The sequence below is a fragment of the Gouania willdenowi genome, chromosome 15, assembly GCF_900634775.1.
Source record: "Gouania willdenowi chromosome 15, fGouWil2.1, whole genome shotgun sequence".
Lineage (NCBI taxonomy): Eukaryota > Metazoa > Chordata > Actinopteri > Blenniiformes > Gobiesocidae > Gouania > Gouania willdenowi.
In genome coordinates this window covers 2,188,392-2,207,927 of record NC_041058.1, presented here as the reverse complement: position 1 = coordinate 2,207,927, position 19,536 = coordinate 2,188,392, and the positions used below count along the sequence as shown (strand labels likewise).

Sequence of the window (19,536 nt, the reverse complement as noted above, 5' to 3'; positions counted from 1 at the left end):
AACCGTGATCCTTTCAGGGCCTTGCAGTTGGTCAACAATGAAATCTATCCCGGCGTCCAAGTCGTACCTCCGCCGGCAAAGCAACCTGGCTCTCAATATTCTGTTTAAATGCCTCTCGGTAATAATGGTTCTTTGCAATGCCAGGCTTTTCAGAATGTCTTGTAGCTCTTCCCAGCCTAAAATAAAACTCAATCATACTATCCCTGTCCATCGTGTAACTTTAGCCTCTCTTCCTGCCTCTACCTTAAATACCTTAGAGAAGGTGCGCTCGATTTGCTCACCCAGCTGACCAGGAATGTTATTAATATTATTAATTATTATTTCGTGCGCACATTATACCTATTTCGTGGCCACAAATTAGTATTTCGTGCGCACGAATTAGTATTTTGTGCGCACGAATTAGTATTTCGTGCGCACGTTATACTTATTTCGTGGCCACAAATTAGTATTTCGTGCGCACGAATTAGTATTTTGTGCGCACGACTTAGTATTTTGTGCGCACGAGTTAATATTTTTTTTTACCATGTCATGTCTGGGGCTCCGTAGTTTTGTATATGTTTCTGTAATTTTTTTATTTGTTTTTTTTTTTTTTTTCATTTTTTGTGCAATTTTGAACATTTTGTGCCTTTTCTTTAAGTTTAATTTTGGAGTCGTTGCGTTGTGTAATTTTGGATTTATTGTATTGTTCCCTGTTGTGTATTTTTCTGTGTATAAACATAGTTTATATAGCTTAGTTATAAAATGAATTTATTAATATCTATAGAGAAGTGACCTCTAATAATTCCCAGTTGGTAATAAGCAGGATGAGGAAGAGGAGGAGATGGAAAAAGGAAACAGGAGCGACGCCACCAGAGGAAAACGCTCTGTTTCCGCTCCTGAAATAAAACTTCACCTCACACTCTTTCCTCTCTCACAGACAAGAAATGAAATGAAATCCTCTTTAAAGTCAGTGTTTGTCTGACAGACCGTTTCGTATTGTTTCTAAATGTCGTCATTCCAGGTGATGATGCGTATAAAACATATTCAGCTTTGTGGTCCTTTTTGCACATTGTCATGTTTGGGAACTCATTTACTTCAATAGTTGTTTTAGTAATTTTTGTGCATTTGTTGACATTTTATATATTTACTTGTGGTTTTGTCTTTATGTTGTTGAGGTATGTATTGTGTATCATGCTGTGCATTTTTTTTATTCCAGGAAAGGGATGAGGAAACTTGAAGTTGTTTTTGTCCTCTGGGATTTTTTATTCATTTATTTTTTGTGTTTTTCAAATATTTTAAATAATTTGTGTATTTTTTATTGTAATGTGCATCATGTTTATGTTTTCTGATGAGGAAACTTTAATCTAAAAGTGACTTGTCTCACATATTTGGGTTAGCTTATCATGTAGCAACGAGTCCTACGTGTTTGGATTAGCTTAGCGTGTTGCAACTAGTCTCATGTATTTAGGTTAGCTTACCACATTGTGACCAGTTCTACATGTTAACTTAGCTTAGCATTTAGTGTCTAATCTTTTATGTTTGTGTTAGGTTAGCATGTAGCAACTAGTCTCTAATGTTTAGGTTAGCTTAGCATGTAGCAACCAGTCCCGCATGTTTGGGTTAGCTTACCACGTATGGACTATTCTGACATGTTTGAGTTAGCTTAGTGTGTTGCAAACAGTCCCACATGTTTGGGTTAGCTTGCCACGTATGGACTATTCTGACATGTTTGAGTTAGCTTAGCGTGTTGCAAACAGTCCCACATGTTTGAGTTAGCTTAGCATGTAGCGACTAGTCTCAAACATTTGGGTTAGCTTTCCACGTATGGACTAATCTGACATGTTTGAGTTAGCTTAGCGTGTTGCAAACAGTCCCACATGTTTGGGTTAGCTTGCCACGTATGGACTATTCTGACATGTTTGAGTTAGCTTAGCGTGTTGCAAACAGTCCCACATGTTTGAGTTAGCTTAGCATGTAGCGACTAGTCTCAAACATTTGGGTTAGCTTTCCACGTATGGACTATTCTGACATGTTTGAGTTAGCTTAGCGTGTTGCAAACAGTCCCACATGTTTGGGTTAGCTTACCACGTATGGACTATTCTGACATGTTTGAGTTAGCTTAGCGTGTTGCAAACAGTCCCACATGTTTGAGTTAGCTTAGCATGTAGCGACTAGTCTCAAACATTTGGGTTAGCTTTCCACTTATGGACTAATCTGACATGTTTGGGTTAGCTTAGTGTGTTGCAAACAGTCCCACATGTTTGGGTTAGCTTAGCATGTAGCGACTAGTCTCAAATGTTTGGGTTAGCTTACCACGTATGGACTAGTCTGACATGTTTGGGTTAGCTTTGCGTGTAGGGACTATTCTCACATTTTTATGTTAGCTTAGCATGTTGCAACCAATTCCACATGTTTGGCTTAGTTTAGCATGTAGCAATTAGTCTCAAATGTTTGGGTTAGTTTAACACAGTGACCAGTCCCACATGATTGAGTTAACTTAGCATGTAGCAAATAGTCTTACATGTGCGTGTTTGTTTAGCACCAACAACTAGTTTCACATGTTTAGGTTAGCTTAGCATGTAGCAACTAGTCCCACGTCTTTGGTTTAACATAGCACATAGCAACCAGACAGTCATACATGTTTTGGTTAGCTTAGCATATAGCATTTAGTTTCACATGTTTGGGTTATCTTAGCATGTAGCGACTAGTGTCACATGTTGGGATTAGTTTAGCATGTAGCAACGAGTCCTACATGTTGGGTTATCTTAGCACATAAGAACAAAGTCATACATGTTTGGGTTAGCTTAGCACCTAGCCTTGCTCGTTTAGCAGGTTCAAAGGGTTAAGGGGCGGGGCTATGTTCTTACTATTCCAGATTGTTTCACTCATTAAAAATAAATGATAAATAATAAATAATTCTAATGTTTTTTTCTTCAGAGTTTGGACTCTTTAGATAACGTCCACAGGGAGGCAGCAGAGAGCATCACGTCCCAGTTTGGAGCCAGTCTAAGTCTAAACCCAGTCTTAATAAGTGTAACTCAGTCTCACGCAGTCTAATCTGGTCTAACCCAATCTCACTCAGTCTAAACCAGTCTAACTCAGTCTAACTTAGATTGGGTTAAAACTGAGTTAGACTAATTTAGACTAACTCAGTCTAAACTCAGTCTAAACCCAGTCTAACTCAGTTTAATCTCGTCTAACTCAGTTTAAATTAACCTAACTCAGTTTAATCCAGTCTAACTCCAGTCCAAGTTAGTCTAACCCAGTCTAAACCTAGTCTAACTCAGTTTAAACCCAGTTTAACTTGGCCTAAACCCAGTCTAAAATAGTCTAACCCAGTCTAAGTTAGTCTAACTCAGACTGTTAGTCTAACTCAGTCTAACCCAGTCTAATCCAGTTTAACTCAGTTTAAACCCAGTCTAACTCAGTTTATTCTAGTCTAAATTAGTCTAACTCGGTCTAAGGCCAGCCTAACTCGGTCTAAGGCCAGCCTAACTCGGTCTAAGGCCAGCCTAAATTAGTCTTAATCCAGTCTAAGTTAGTCTAACTCAGTCTTAACCCAATCTAATCCAGTCTAACTCGGTCTAAACCCAGTCTAACTCGGTCTAAACCCAGTCTAACTCGGTCTAAACCCAGTCTAACTCGGTCTAAACCCAGTCTAACTCGGTCTAAACCCAGTCTAACCCAGTCTAACCCCGTCTAAGTTAGTCTAACTCAGTCTAAACCCAGTCTAACTCAGTCTAAAGTGAACACAGAGCAGCAGAGGAGGAGCTAAGCCTGTTCCACCAGCACACATCACATCACATCCTAAATGTTTGCACATGTGCTCCACTGAGCTGTTTGCAGGCCCCCAAAGCCCAGAGGGACCTTCTTTCCTTCTTCTTCTTCTTCTTTTTCTTCTTCTCCCTCCATCATTATCGCCCACATGCTTTTCCACAGAGCAGCAGCTCGATGGCTATCACATGTTCCCACTGATGAGGAAAGTCTGAGCTGGTTTTATTAAAGCTTTGTCTGTTCTGTGATTTCCTGTTTACGGAGAACTGATCGACACAGATACAAAATATTATTCTTCTACCAACCTGGACCGGTCACATGACTTTCAGCTGAAAATGTTTTTACTGAACAGGCAGACACACATTAATGAACGTTAATATGTAAAGCTGGAAGACTACAGAGTGAGAGGAAAGCACAGATGGAGAAGAGTGAGAGGAAAGCACAGACTAAGAGAGAGAGAGAGAGAAAAACACAGATGAGAGAGAGAACGGACTAAAAAAGAGGGGATGAACAGAGAAAGAGAGAGAAAAGCAAAGAGACAGAAAAGTGAGAGGGGAAAGCACAGACTTGGAGACAGAAGAGAAAGAAAGAACAGACTATGAGAGAAAGAAGGTCAAGAACAGACTAAGGAAGCAAGAGAGAGAAGCACAGATAAAAAGGAGAAAGCAGAAAGAGACGGAGAGGAAAGCACAAACACAGAGGGAAGAAAAAGAGAAAAAAGTACAGAAAGAATCGCGTGAGAGAGAAAAGCATAGACTAAGACAGGGAAGAAAGTGCACACGCACAGAGAGAGGAAAGCACAGACTTACGAAGTGATAAAGGCACAAATAGTATGAGTAAGAAGAATGCAGACTAATGAAAGAGAGAAAAGCAGAGAGAAAGAGGTGTGAGAGAGGAAAGAACAGAATAAGGAAGAGAAAAAAGCACAAATAAAAAGGGTGAGAGGAGATCACAGACTGAGAGAGGAAAGAAAGCACTGAGACTGGGGGAGGAAAGCACAGATTAAGAGAGAAGGGAAGAAAGAACAAACAGAAGAAAGCACAGAGAAAAGGAAGGAAATCAGTTTACTGAGATTGAAAAACAGACTAAGAGAGAGAAAAGCATAGACTAAGGAAGGAGAAAGCACAGACTAAGAGAGAGAGAAAACTGCTTTTCTTTGACCAGATTGAAGAAGTTCATTTTTATTTAACCACTGAAACAATGTGATTCTGTAGTTATGACGTGTGTGTTTGTAGTGATTCAGTGCTTTCTGACGGAGGGTGTGAAGTGTTGGTAACATGTGAAGGAAGATGTTCACGCCGTGTGTCGTTTGTTGTTTCTCTGCTTTTATTGGAGGCTGAAGGTAAAACACAAACATCCTCACAGATCTTCAGTATCTACAAAGTACTTTCTGTTCCTTCTCCAGAGCCGGAGGCTACATCCATCGTACGTGTTAGAAACAGTTTTAAAAAAAAAAGAAAATACAGAGAAAAATGTACAACATACACTTCAGATACATACATATATGTATTTATTTACGTGTATATATTTATGTAATATAATTTCTGCTTTTTTTTTTTTTTACAGAAGTAAAAATATGAAGCGTAAAAATAATGGGTCAAATTTTAATACAGGGAGTCGTTCATTTTATTTTGTTAGATTTAAATAGAGATAAAGAGGTCGCGTTCAGGCACTTGTAGATGGCTCTGACTGGAGAGAACACACACACACACACACACACACAACTCCATCTGATTGGCCCCGCCCCTTTCATCCTCACATTATCACACGTATTGTATTGGGTCCTGAAAGTCCAACTGGTTTTGGATCGGGAGACGGAGTGGACAGGATGTGACACACGCACACACACAGACCAATGATGTGCAGCCACTACTCAACCAATGATCAATTACATTAAATATTTATATCTTCCTCAATACAAATTGCTACATTTGTCTAATATTTCTTTTTTTTTTTTATCCTAAATTAAGTCTTATTATTCTATTTTATTTTCTAAAAGTGCTGTATTTAGAGAAAAATCCCCTTCAAAATAAAAGCACTTTTTGAAAACTTTTCTCCCTCTTTTTGCATCTGTACATGCCTGAGAGCGGCTGAAAACAGGTCCGCAACCCACATGTTGAGAACCTCTGATCTAGAAATTAAAGGTGGTACGAGATATTTGGCTATTTTGGAATTATCTTTTTCCTTTTTTACTTTCAATAAATATATCGCAAACTCATTATCGGCTATCGTGTTGTGACCTCAGTGTATCGTCCCACCCCTATTATATGTATGTGTATATATATATATATAGACACATACATATGTGTATGTATTTATGTGTCAGGGTTGGGGTAAATTATAGTTGAAATTAAGTTCAGATAATTGACTTTGTAATTGTAACTGCCATGAAAATTCTATAAAAATTATAAGTGAACACAAAACTGAGAAACCATGTTACAGTTCTACACATATGTAGTTAACAATTGTTAAAATGTGTTTCATATCAAACTTTCCCAGATTTTACCATTTAAAAAAATATTAAAACCTATATTTTCATTGATTAGGAAGCCTAATAAGGTAATCAATAGATAGGAAAGAAATTAGCTGATAGATATGAGTTTTTAGTGTATTTTACAGCTGATTTAGGACCCGTTAGCATTAGAGATGCTAACAGAAAGCTAACACAAGAGGAAGATTCATGTTTATTAGGTTATTTATTAAAGGCTCAGTAATTGTGATTCATTGTAATTGAACTTTAGTAAGTGAGAACATAATTGTAATTGACTTTCTGAGGATAAAAATAATTGTAATTGGAAAAAATGCTAGTAATTGTAATCGTAATTGAACATGGGCCAGCAGCCTCGTGCCTACGACCGAATCAAACCAGCAGTCCTTCTCATGTAATGTTACAAACATTTATATGTATTTATATTTATATTTTCTGTAAAAGTCCAAGTTTTTCTTGCCGTGAACTTCACAGCACGCCACTGACAAGGACACACACACACACACACACAGGATGTAAGGGACAGATCAGACCTGGGGAAGGACAAAGGACATCCTCTGTAGCTCAAACTAACAGTATACGTGACGTTTCCGTGACAGAACAATCAGCGATGGGATGTTTCTGCTCATTTTTGACGCTTTATGAATTCTTACGGCCTTCCCAGATTCTGCCTGAACCCCTGAATCTCCCAGAAATGATTCAGAGTTTGTAAAATGTCGCACCCACATCAGCACGGATGAGAAAAACAGTGAGAGCGGCGCATGTGGGTCACATGTGGACACAGACACTCGCTTTAATCATTTATAATCAAATACTGGGATTTGATGTTAAAATGAAAAAATTGGCAACAATTAAAGCAAGTTTTAGATCAATAAAACTCTTTAGAAATCCACAATAAGCACGTTTTATAATCTGTAACGGAAGGTCCTAATATAATGGTGTGAAAGGTGTGGGATGAGGCCTAAATATGGCCCAGTCAGACGCAGATTGGCCTGTAGAAAGTAACTAATGACTGGTCTGAAGATTTTATTAATTAAATACCGGTACATCATCTTTAAATGTATTTTTAAGTTAATTTTTTGATATATTTTTAAATGTATTAAATGCATTTTGAAATGTATGACTTTTTTTTTTTTTGGAAATGCATTTTTTTAATGTATTTTTTTAAATTTAATTAAAAAATTTAGTCAGGAAAATGCATTTTTATAGTATTACAAAGATTTCTTTTTTTTTTTACATAAAATGTAACAGTTTCTCATTATTAAGACTTTCGTGGCAGTTATTGATAAATGTAAAGTTATTGATTAGATTTTTATCATTTTCTATAGTTTTGTTTGGTTTATTTGGTAAACGGTTATTTTAGCCCTGTAGTTGAGTGTCCAGCTGTGTTTCCACATGTGACCGACGGGCTGTGATGGCGTGTGAACGGGCGATGTGATTGTACGTCGCAAGTGTCCAAAGTTTTCGCACCAAAATAAAAAAACTGGCTTTTTAAAAATTACAAAAATAGATCAAACCCAGTTGAAAAGACGGCGGCTGATTGCTTGGAGTCGTAACAACGTTTTGTACTCGCAGACATCGTTGAGTTAGCGGATCGACCTCCTCCGCGTTTTAAGGCATACAGGCACCAATTTTTTTTACGGCGTCTGATTGGTTATTAGGGTCTGCGATGTGACGCGATGGTTTAGCTAAACCAGCAGAGCCTGAAAATCTCACAATGCAACGACCCAAAAAAACCCGGACTGGAATCGTAGGACTGAACCGGATCCTTGTTCCGGTGATTTTCCAGGCACTGGAGCGGCAAGACGACGGCGTTTCCAGCCAATCATGGCCCAGCAACCGTTTGTGCTGGTGGAGCAAATAAATAGACACCGATCTTTGGGTTAAAGGTTTGTACCACGACCACGCTTGTTTATGGTGAGTGATTGTGGCGAGCCAGCCAGGAGGTATTTACATGAGCTTTAACTACAGACACACACACACACACACACACACACACACTAGGGCAGTGGTTTTCAATCTTTTTTGGATCGTGACCTCATTTTAATATCACAGACTTTATTTTTCCTTCTAGAATTAGGTTTTGATCATGTGTTAGAAACACAGACTAGCAAGTATTAGTGTTTTATATATTTGTATTTATAATTTTTTCACATTATACATACATTATATAATCATATTTTAGATATATTTAGATTATATTTGAGAAAGTGAAAATATAGAGGTTATAGTTTAAGATTGTGTGTTGGCTTTTAATTTTGTTCAATAACTTTTTTTTATCAATTACTAGACATTTCAGGTGACCCCAGGTGGGGTCACGACCCCAAAGTTGAATAACACTGCACTAGGGTTTAGTGTCGTTGAGCTGATCGGGCCTGATATCGGAATATAAACACGTACATGAAGGAAGGGGAAACCAAAGCGATTCAAGTTCTTTGATGTGGAGGCGTTGTGTACAAATATAACAATATAAAGTACCTGCATATGTGATACATGACGTATAAGGTTAGCTATAAAAAAAAGGCCCCCTGAAAAAAGAGCTCCCTCACTAGAAATTGAGCGTGAAATGGCCACGTTGAGAGCGAACCGTCTGCCGTCAGGGGGAGCTTATCTTCCCAGGCTGTTCGTCGGAAAATGCAGCGACTGTTTTTTGGCTTATTTTCAGTGTCTGGAATTGTAGAGAAAGCAAAGGCAAGAGAGTGACCCGCCATCGCCTCTGTGCGTTCCCGTCCTTCCCTTTCCCTGTGCTTGCGTTGATTCTTTTCATTAAAAAACAAAAAAAAAGCATGAAAGGTCCCTCAGCTCAGCGCCTTGTGCCGCCCCCCGCAGCAGCCGCACGCCAGCGCCGCCCGGTGGCAGGCGTGCAGGGGTGGGTAGAGGCAGAGGCAGGGCGCCACCAGCGACAGGCCCAGCAGTGCCACCCAACGCGTGCCCAGGCGGCCGCTCCCCTCGGCGCCGTCGCACGAGCACGGGTCGGAGTAGTCCCCCTCGGGGTCGGACATGCAGTGGTAGAGCATAGTGTCCGCCAGCCACATGCAGCTGACCCGCCGGATGCAGGCGCGCACCGGGTCCGGGGCGTCCTGGCATCGGCCCCTCCTGTTGTCCGACACGTAAAAGGCCTCGCCGCAGTGCTCGCACTGAGCGCGCTCCGTCCCATCGTCCTTACACCCTTTCCCACCGTTTGTAGACGGCGACGAACTGGGCAGGAAGGAGCGCGGCTGCGTGGAAACCACCGGGGAGAAGCCGTGGCGGTACGAGCCGCCGCCATGGCCCTTACTGGTCAAGGGTCCGAGGGCGGGGTCTGAGTCCGAGGGCGACAGGGACGGCGCCAGTGGGTACGTGTAATCGTGTTTCTGTGCCTCGGTTTTGGCGAAGTGGACGTAGGACTCGCTGTCGTCCATCTGGATGAATTTGTCCCGGACGGTGGCGTGGCGGTAGTCCTCGTAGCCAGTGAGCCACGGGCGGTCCAGGTGGCGGCCGTGGTGGCGGTCGGACGCTCGCTCCCAGCTGCGCTCCCGAGGGTTGATGCGGACGATTTCCTCATCTTCGAAGGTGACGTGGCGAGGGATCGGAGACAGCGGCTACACAGAAACACATGATGAAAGTCAAGATGGTGACAGAGACAGAACAAACACGTTTTTAGTCGTTAGTATGAAATACTTGTGAAAAAGGACATGAAATCCCACGTGACGCCTTATCCCTCAATTACAAACAGAAAAAGAACAGATAACATCATCACCTTTCTAACCACAACACCAACGATGTAAACGTTTAAAGTTTCAGAAACCAGTCACAAGATAACATGATCACTAAAACCTGCATAACTTTGAAACGTGTCGAAACGATTGATTGGGACTCTCTGATGACTCAGGTCGTGGTCCCTGGTTCCTCCTGGTTCCTGGTCTCACCTGGTCTATGTAGCAGTGGCCTGAGAGTCTGTAGGAGTCGTGCAGGTCGTGTCGATGGTGATTTCCCAGCATGCACCTGTGCCTGTGAGGCAGCGGCGAGGAGTCGAGCGGCTGCAGGGAGCTCTCTAGCCTCTGGGAGGAGTTGGACGAGCTGTCCGTGGTGTTCTATGGAGACACAAAAACAAACACAGGATGAGTTCTGATTGGACGACGCCAAACAAACAGCTGGTGTGACGGGGCGCCGTGATTGGACAAACAAAAACAGGAAGTCTCGGGGCAGCTGATGGAAAAACAGGATGTGAGGGAAGTCGCTTTTTTTTATTAACATCACAAACATTTATTTCAATCCTTAGAAAATCCTGAAAAACAAGCAAAATAAATACAATATTTTAAATATTATACTTTTTAGTTTCAATATCAATAAAAAAAATAAAATAGATTTCAAAATCATTCACATCCTCCTTCATTTTACATTAAATTATCAATGAAATCATTTGTATTACTAGTAAATATTATTGCATCATATTAATAATAGCAATAACAGGTATGTATGAACTGATGATAATAGTAATATAATATATATTTAATATAATAGAAAAATGTAATTTTGTCAGTTTTAGGTCCTAATTTAGATTTTTTACATAAAAAATAAGGTTTTAAAACATTAATTTATTAACTTCAGGTCAAAAAAAGGAATTTATTCTCCTACACAATTATTTCATTTAATTACATTTGATTATTGGTGCAAAAATCATGACAAAGTTTTTTTTTTTTTTAAACTAAAACCATAGAAGATTCTGAAAAACAAGCAAAATAAATACAATATTTAAATATTCTTTTTATATTAAATATCAATAAAAAAACAAAATAAATCTATAATTTAAATTGAGACGTTTTAAAATCATTAACACATTTTGAGTTTTTTTTTAATGAAATTATAAATGAAATTGTTATTAGAAACTATTACATAATAATAATAGGTATGGATAAACTGATGTTAATAAATAAATAATAGATATTTAAAATGAATTTTGTCAGTTTTAGGTAATAATTTTTTTATGTCAAAAGAAGGAACATATCATCCTACACAATTATGAAAATAAATTAAATGAAACGTTGATTTATTTTAATTTGAATGTGATATTTACGGTACTAAACGAGCTCTGTTCAATCCGACTCCCCACATGGACGCTGCCACGCTGAGAATTTCCCTGAGCTTTCCTACAAAGTCCTCGGAGCAGCCGCCAAAAATAACACCACGCTGCCTCTGCTCCAAGCCCCGCCCACCTGGAGAAGCCATTACCGCGGGTGGGCGGAGCCTCACGGTCCCACTTCGGCTGCAGCTAATTCAAAACACAGACCGGGTTTTGTGCAGCGATGGAGAGACAAAGAAGGAGTTTGGCCGACAGAGAGAGAGAGAGAGAGAGAGAGTCCTGTTGGAAAAGCTCCAGCGAGGGTTTATTTTCTGACACAAAACACGTCCCGGCTCAAAGCTCTGGAGCACACATGGACAACTGGCGGTCTGGGGACCACATGCGGCCCTCCCTTTAATTTTGATGCACAAAAAACATACAAAATTATGAAAGACTGCACAAAAATACACAAATTTACTCCAAAACTCAAGACAAATGACTCCAAAAATGCAAAAAATGACTCATAAGTTACAAAACAACAAACAAAACACAGAAATACTCAAAATGACTTAATATACAAACACAATAACAACAAAAACAGACTAAACATGTTGCCTGCAGGGGTGGAGTCAATTACATTTTTCAGTTACAATTACATTTTCAATTATTCATGTTCAATTACAATCACAGCGACCAGCATTTTTTTTCAATTACAATAATTTTTTAAACCTCTGAAAGTCAATTACAATGAATCATAATTACTGAGCCTGAAATAAATAACCTAATAAAAGTTAGCCTTCCTCTTGTGTTAGCTTTCTGTTAGCATCCCTTATGCTAACGGGTCCTAAATCAGCTGTAAAATACATTTAAAACAATTATCTATCATCTAATGTATTTCCTATCTATTGATTACCTTGTTAGGCTTCCTAATCAATGAAAACTTAGGTTTTAATATTTATGGCGTGGACGTCTGAGCCTTTTTTGTGTCAGTGTACCCTTAGGTTTCAATTTTCTTAAATGGTAAAATGTGGGAAAGCTTGATATGAAACATATTTCCAATAATTAACTAAATATGTGTAGAAATGTACATAGAACTGTAACATGGTTCCCCAGTTTTGCGTTTAATCATAAATGACCATTTTTATAGACTTTTCATGGCAATTACAAAGTCAATTATCTGAACTCAATTTAATTGCGATTACGACAGCAACAGATTTTTAAAATTACACTTATAATTACGCTATAATTGGAATTAATTAATTTATGCAATTACAATCATAAATGACCCCAACCCTGGTTCCCTGCATTAATCTTCAGATTGGCCCTTGTGCTAATGCTAATGCTAAGTGGATATTCCTATATTGTGGCCCTCGGATCAGACAATTACATTTTTGTGGCCCCCATCGTGATCAAAGTTGCCCCTCACTGCTCTGGAGGATTCAACCTTCACTGGGCCCGGTTCGCTCTCCTGGGACGGCCCAGAATGGCTCTCACTCCCCATGTTGTGAACGAGCCAAAATAGAGATGGATGCGTAGAGGAAGGCTCGGGTTAACTTTAGGTTTGGCTGATGGGGAATAATTTAGTGAAGTATGTCCATCCTACCCCCCCCACCCCCCACCGCCCCCCGAGGGAAAGCTGTAAATCCACAGCAGCATTTCCTCATGTCCACGAGTGTCGGAGTCCAGGGCCGCTAACTTTAGGAAAAGGTCATTCCTCATTCTCATTCAGGAACAAAAGCAGATCCAAGCCTATCAATACACCACTAGGTTATCAATCAAAGCGCTTAAATCTGTGCGGTATTCACACGGCAAAATGTAGATCTGGAAAGTCTTTTTATAGACCGTCGGCCTCCTGTGTGGGAAAAAATGTGAGGCTAATTTAAACAGTTTTTTAACTACTTCGCTAGCTTAGCCTCTGAATAACCACAGGATCAATTTTTGAATCTCTTACAGCTGTTCATTGCAGAAGAAAATAAATCTGAGTGACGTTAATATCAAAAAACCTAAAGTTACGGCCACATTCAGATAGCGATGCTAGCATTAGCATTGTTGCATTGTAGTGTTTGTTTTTAACTATAAAAATGTTATAAACATTACATTTAAAAAACATTTTTAGACAAAGTAACTCTTAATTAGCAAAGCATTAAAGTTATCAAGTATCTGCCTAGATAGCATGTTAGCATCTATCTAACTTTAGCATTCTTGAGTTGTGGTGTTTGGAAATTGCTAAAGTTGTACATTTTTTCTACTGTAAAGGAAAATGTGCTAGATGAATGTAAATGCAAAACGTAGATCTGGAAAGTCTTTTCATGGACCCCAACCTCCTGTGTGGGAAGAAATGTGAAGCTAATTTAAACAGATTTTTAACTACATCGCTAGCTTAGCCTCCAAATAACAACAGGATCAATTTGTATCTCTTACAGCTGTTCATAGCAGAAGAAAACAAATCTGAGTCACATTAATATCTAGAAAGGTGCTTTTTGGGAGCTAGCGATGCTAGCGTTAGCATCGTTGCACCTTGAGTTGTAAATATTACATTTATAAGACATTTTACTATATTTTTGAGATGTATTACTCAAGATGTTTGATAAATTCAACCTCAATTAACAAATCATTAAAGTTTTCAAGTATTACCCTAAATAGCATGTTAGCATGTAGCTTCAATGGCTAACTTTTGCCTTCTTGGGTTGTAGTGTTTGGAAATTGCTGAAGTTATACATTTCTTCTTTTGTAAAGGGAAATGTGCTAGATTGTGCATAGAAAAAACATTATATCTTGAAGTTATAATTAAGTAAACCAACCGCTAGCATGTAGCCTAACTGTTAGGGTAGCTTGTCTGTGAATTACATAAGAGTTTCTTTTAAAAAGTTTTTTTATGGACCCCCAACCTCCTGCGTGGGAAAAAATGTGAGGCTAATTTAAACAGATTTTTAACTACATCGCTAGCTTAGCCTCCAAATAACAACAGGATCAATTTTTCATCTCTTACAGCTGTTCATAGCAGAAGAAAATAAATCTGAGTGACGTTAATAGCTAAAAAGCTAAAGCTACGGCCACATTCAGGTGCTTTTTGGGTTCTAGCGATGCTAGTGTTAGCATTGTTGCACCTTGATTTGTAAAATATTACATTTATAAAACATGTATTCGTATAAAGTCAACCTCAATTAGCAAATCATTAGAGTTATCAAGTATCTGCCTAAATAGCATGTTAGCAAGTAGCCAAACTGGCTAACTTTAGCCTCCCTTGTTTGAGGTGTTTAGAAATTGTTGAAATTGTACATTTCTTGTATTTTAAAGAGAAATGTGTTAGATTGTGCTAAGAAAGACACAAAATAAGATCAAACTAAAAAGTAACATTATATTAAAGTTAAAATCAAGTGAACTAACTGTTAGCATGTAGCCGGGTGGCTAGTCTGTAAATTAAACAACAGTTTCTTTCTTGAGCATTAATACAAAGAGGGAAACAAAGGTTTTGTGTGTGTTTTTTTTTTTGTTCTTGTGATGTAATTCTCGTATTCTGTGAGTCATTTTGTGTGTTTTTTTTTTTTTTGTGGTTTGTTTATTTTTGTGTTTTAAGTCATTTTGTGTTTTGGGAATTTTTTCTGTTGTCTTTCTCTGTTTTCTCTATTTTTGTAATCGTCATGTATGTTTTTAGTCATTTTTTGTATATTTGTTGTGCTTTTGTGTATTTTACTGTAATTTTGTGTATTTTTGTATTTTCCGGTAATTAATTATATGCATATAATTTGGGGGGCAGTTGTCCAGTCTGACCAAATTGTGTGTGTGTGCGTGTGCGTGTGCGTGTGTGTGTGTGTGTGTGTGTGTGAGGACCCCCCCCCCTCCTATTAGTCTTGGCCCCTCACAGACAGCTCCAGTCAAAGATGAACCACGAGACACTTCCTCTCGTAAATCAGCGTCTCCACTAAGCTGGGAAACAGCTGCTGGTTTGAAGGCTGCTCACTTTCTCACCCCCTTTGGGCGGGTGAAGGGGGGAGGGAAGAGGTGCGGCTGAAGGGGGGGTGGACAGGAAGCGGCCTTGTGACCCTTCCTGCCGCTGCGGGTGTCGAGTTACAGCCCGAGTGAGGACGGAGGTGATCCTACATGCTTACTGAAGGTGGACGCACATCACCCCCCCCCCCACCCCCCCACCCCGACTCAAACCTCACTGTCACTTGTTTTATAATAATAATAATCTAGTAGATAAATGATAATAAAATATCATATAAATGTAATAAAAATAACAATGACACCAAAACATAGTAACATTAAAATATTCCTAATGAAAACGAGATGACTTGAATTTACTAAAGAAAATGCACGTGAGGATGCAAAACGCCCCTCGGAGTCAGTATAACCCAACAAATAAAAATAACGATAAAATGTTCTCACAATTATATTGTGATTTTAATCATAATAAAATCTAATGTACATTGTGTACATTGCCGTGAATCTGACGATACGATACAAATCGATATTTGTTGAAAACCATTATTAATCAAAACGATAATCGTTAATAACTGAAAATCGAAACAAAAATTGTTAATAATTGAAAATCGAATCAACAATCATGAATAATTGAAAAAGCAAACAATAATCGAATCGATAATTGAATCAATATTTGTTGAAAACCATTAATAATTGAAACGATAATCGTTAATAACTGAAAATCGAATCGATAATTGTTAATAATTGAAAATGGAAACAATAATCATAACTAATCGAATCAATATTTGTTAATAATCTAAAATCGAATCGACAGCCGTTAACAATTGAATCGATATTTGAAAACCGTTAATCTAAACGATAATCGATTATAACTGAAAATCGAAATAAAAATAGTTAATAATCTGAAATCAAATTGATAATCGTTAATCAAAAACCGAGTCTTCAGTCATTAGAATCAAATGGAGAAATTAGGCTGATTACCCACCCCTAATACACATGCCTATGCGTTCATCTTAACATTTTTATTTCCTTTTTATATCAACAGCTTGTGTCTTTGATCTTTTTTGTTGCTTCATTTACTTCTAATAACGATAAATGTTTTAGTATTAACGTAAATTCAGTCACACACACACAATAATGTGGTTACTCACCGTGAAGACGTCGTCGTCTCCCAGCTCGCCCTCGTTCTGCAGGGTTGTGGAGGAAGTGGTGGAACCTGCGGAGGAGAAAGAGGACGAGGTTTAATAAAAGCCTCCAGACGTCCATGGTGGAACACGTCTATTTCAGTCCCAGACGTTATTATTACTGAGTCGTAGTATTTTAAGCCTCGCTGTGTTTCCTGGTTTTCACTGCTTTGTTTAGACTCTGAGGTTCTCCGTTTCCATCGTTCCCACAGCAGGTCTCACTGTGGTTCTGCTCTGGTGTCGACACACGGAACATGAAGAACGCCTCACATCTAATCTTTCACAACAAAACCTACATCATCCCAATTGATCTAATCTCATCCTAATTAATCCTGTCCTTACTCATCCTCCATATACTAATCCTAATTTAATTAATCTTATTTATCTAATCTCACTTTAGCCCATTTAATCTCAACATCTCATCTTCTTTTAACTTAATCACATTTTTATCTAATATTAATTAAATTCTATCTTATCTAATCTTAACCTTCATAACTCATCCTAACTAAAATCATCTTAAATAATCTAATCTGATCTTAACGTATCCCAGTTTATCTTAACTTATCCCAACCTGTTAGTATTCCTTTGACCTTTAGCTGGAGTCCCTCACACTGGTGCTTGTTTATAAATCCTTCCCAGTGCTCCCACTCTGGGCTATTGACACTCCCATCCTGCTCACTTATCAAAACTTCCTAAAGTCTATTTTCAGCGTTGGCTCCGTTCCTCCTCCCTTCATTCATGTCCATGTCAGGTCTGGTTCTTGACTGGTTCCACAAACTGGTTCCTAACTGGTTCCACTGGTACCTAACTGGTTCCACACACTGGTTCCTAACTGGTTCCACACACTGGTTCCTAACTGGTTCCACACACTGGTACCTAACTGGTTCCACACACTGGTTCCTAACTGGTTCCACACACTGGTTCCTAACTGGTTCCACACACTGGTTCCTAACTGGTTCCACACACTGGTTCCTAACTGGTTCCACTGGTACCTAACTGGTTCCACACACTGGTTCCTAACTGGTTCCACTGGTTCCTAACTGGTTCCACACACTGGTTCCTAACTGGTTCCACACACTGGTACCTAACTGGTTCCACACACTGGTTCCTAACTGGTTCCACACACTGGTTCCTAACTGGTTCCACACACTGGTTCCTAACTGGTTCCACACACTGGTTCCTAACTGGTTCCACAAACTGGTACCTAACTGGTTCCACTGGTACCTAACTGGTTCCACACACTGGTTCCACACACTGGTTCCTAACTGGTTTCACTGGTTCCACACACTGGTTCCTAACTGGTTCCACACACTGGTTCCTAACTGGTTCCACACACTGGTTCCACACACTGGTTCCTAACTGGTTTCACTGGTTCCACACACTGGTTCCTAACTGGTTCCACATACTGGTTCCTAACTGGTTTCACTGGTTCCACACACTGGTTCCTGACTGGTTCCACACACTGGTTCCTGACTTGTTCCACACACTGGTTCCTGACTGGTTCCACACACTGGTTCCTGACTGGTTCCACACACTGGTTCCTGACTGGCTCCACTGGGAGCACTAACCTTCTGCCAGGTCCTCGATGGCTTTCCGAACCCCCCGGTCGAAGGTTCTGGCGTCGGCCGGACTCTGAAAGGAGAGCCCACAGCGCCGGTCCTCCACCTTCCAGTGGTGAAAAGTGGGCGTGGCTATAGTATAGACCAGGTCCTTCCTCAGTGGACAGTCCAGGATCACCTGATTGTCCCAAACACAACAGGAGGTCAGTCCCTGGACAGCTGGTGAATAAAGTTAGCTTAGCTCTTAGCTTAGCTGGGTTCGTCACCTGTTTGTCCCGCAGTCGCTCCCCCCGGATCAGGAACTGGGTGCAGCCCAGGCCCGGCATGGGTGCCAGGTCTGCAGGTAGGAGGCGACACACCCCCACCCTGCTGAGAGCCCCCCCATCCTGAGCCAACCAACCGCCGCTGGAGTCGTCCCGTGTCATCACCACCGCTTTCACACGCACGATGTAGCTGTCACTGAGAACACAGAGACGGAAACAGAGGATGGTTAGCTTAGCTCGCACGAGACGCTACAATCTGTGTCAATATTTAACGTTTTAAAACATAGCCCTTAAACTAGGGATGAACGATGTTTCCCAGGCTAAGCTATCAGCTCAGTTTTTTCGTTCCTTTATCAACCCAGTAACACAGAGGTTCCTAACCTTTTTTGGGTCGTGACCCCATTTTTATATCACAAATGTCCAGCAACCCCAGAGACATTTTTTTTCCTAGAGTTAGTTTTTGATAATGTTTATTAACGTGTAGCCAGGATTAGTGCACCACCTTATTTATTTAAGATATACAGTTAGAAGTATTCTTTTTAACCAATAACTAAACATTTCAGGCGACCCCAAGGTTGAAAAACACTGCAGTAACACATAGTTGGTTTTTTTTTCTTAAGAATCTTATATTTAAATAACTTTGAGATGACTATTGTTGTAATTTGTGCTGTATAAATAAAGTTTGAATTGAATTGATTTGAATAGTCCCGCCCCTTTATCCTTTGACCCTGGCCAGCAGGTGCTGCTACATGCTAAGCTAACCACACATGTGGAACTCATCTTTACGTTCCTCGTCCCTCACATGGAACGTTCTACAACATATGGAGTTACAGACACCAGGAGAACCCTCACTGTGAGTTCTCATCATTCCAGTTAAACCAGTGCAAGTAAAAAATAGTGATGCAACAAATATTTAAAATTCACTTTTGGGCCATTTTCGGCTGAAACAAGATTAACATTAATTTATGCAAATGCAATGTTTTAATTTCAGTGAGGTTCGTACACATGTACTGTATATCCATAAATGCAATAGATTATGGTACTAATAATTGGCATGATCATTTATTTCTGTTTCCATTTTGTAATTTTTGGATTTCGGATTCGGCCGAGAATTTTCATTACGTGCATCTTTAGTCTTAATGGATTAATTGTTTTGTTTTTTTTAACTTTTAGTCATTTAACGTTAACAGGAATGGATCTATGACAACAACAAAAAGGAAAATTTATCTACAAAGATACACAAACTGACGACAAAATTCCACCCAAAAGACAAAAAAACAAAACACGAAAAAAACAACAAAAA

At 39.4% G+C, this 19,536-nt stretch overlaps 1 protein-coding gene across 1 annotated transcript in view; it reads right to left on the bottom strand.

Moving 5' to 3' along the window:
- Nucleotides 1-7,365: 7,365 nt before the first annotated feature.
- Nucleotides 7,366-19,536, bottom strand: part of spred2b (sprouty related EVH1 domain containing 2b) — a 32,736-nt gene continuing 20,565 nt past the window's right edge. The window contains exons 2-6 of the mRNA XM_028469357.1: nucleotides 18,237-18,429; nucleotides 17,980-18,148; nucleotides 16,379-16,443; nucleotides 10,150-10,314; nucleotides 7,366-9,822 (exon numbers count right to left, since the gene is read on the bottom strand). Of these exons, the coding sequence (XP_028325158.1) occupies nucleotides 9,040-9,822; nucleotides 10,150-10,314; nucleotides 16,379-16,443; nucleotides 17,980-18,148; nucleotides 18,237-18,429 (1,375 nt within the window). The 3' untranslated portion in view covers nucleotides 7,366-9,039. The remainder of the gene's footprint in view (nucleotides 9,823-10,149; nucleotides 10,315-16,378; nucleotides 16,444-17,979; nucleotides 18,149-18,236; nucleotides 18,430-19,536) is intronic.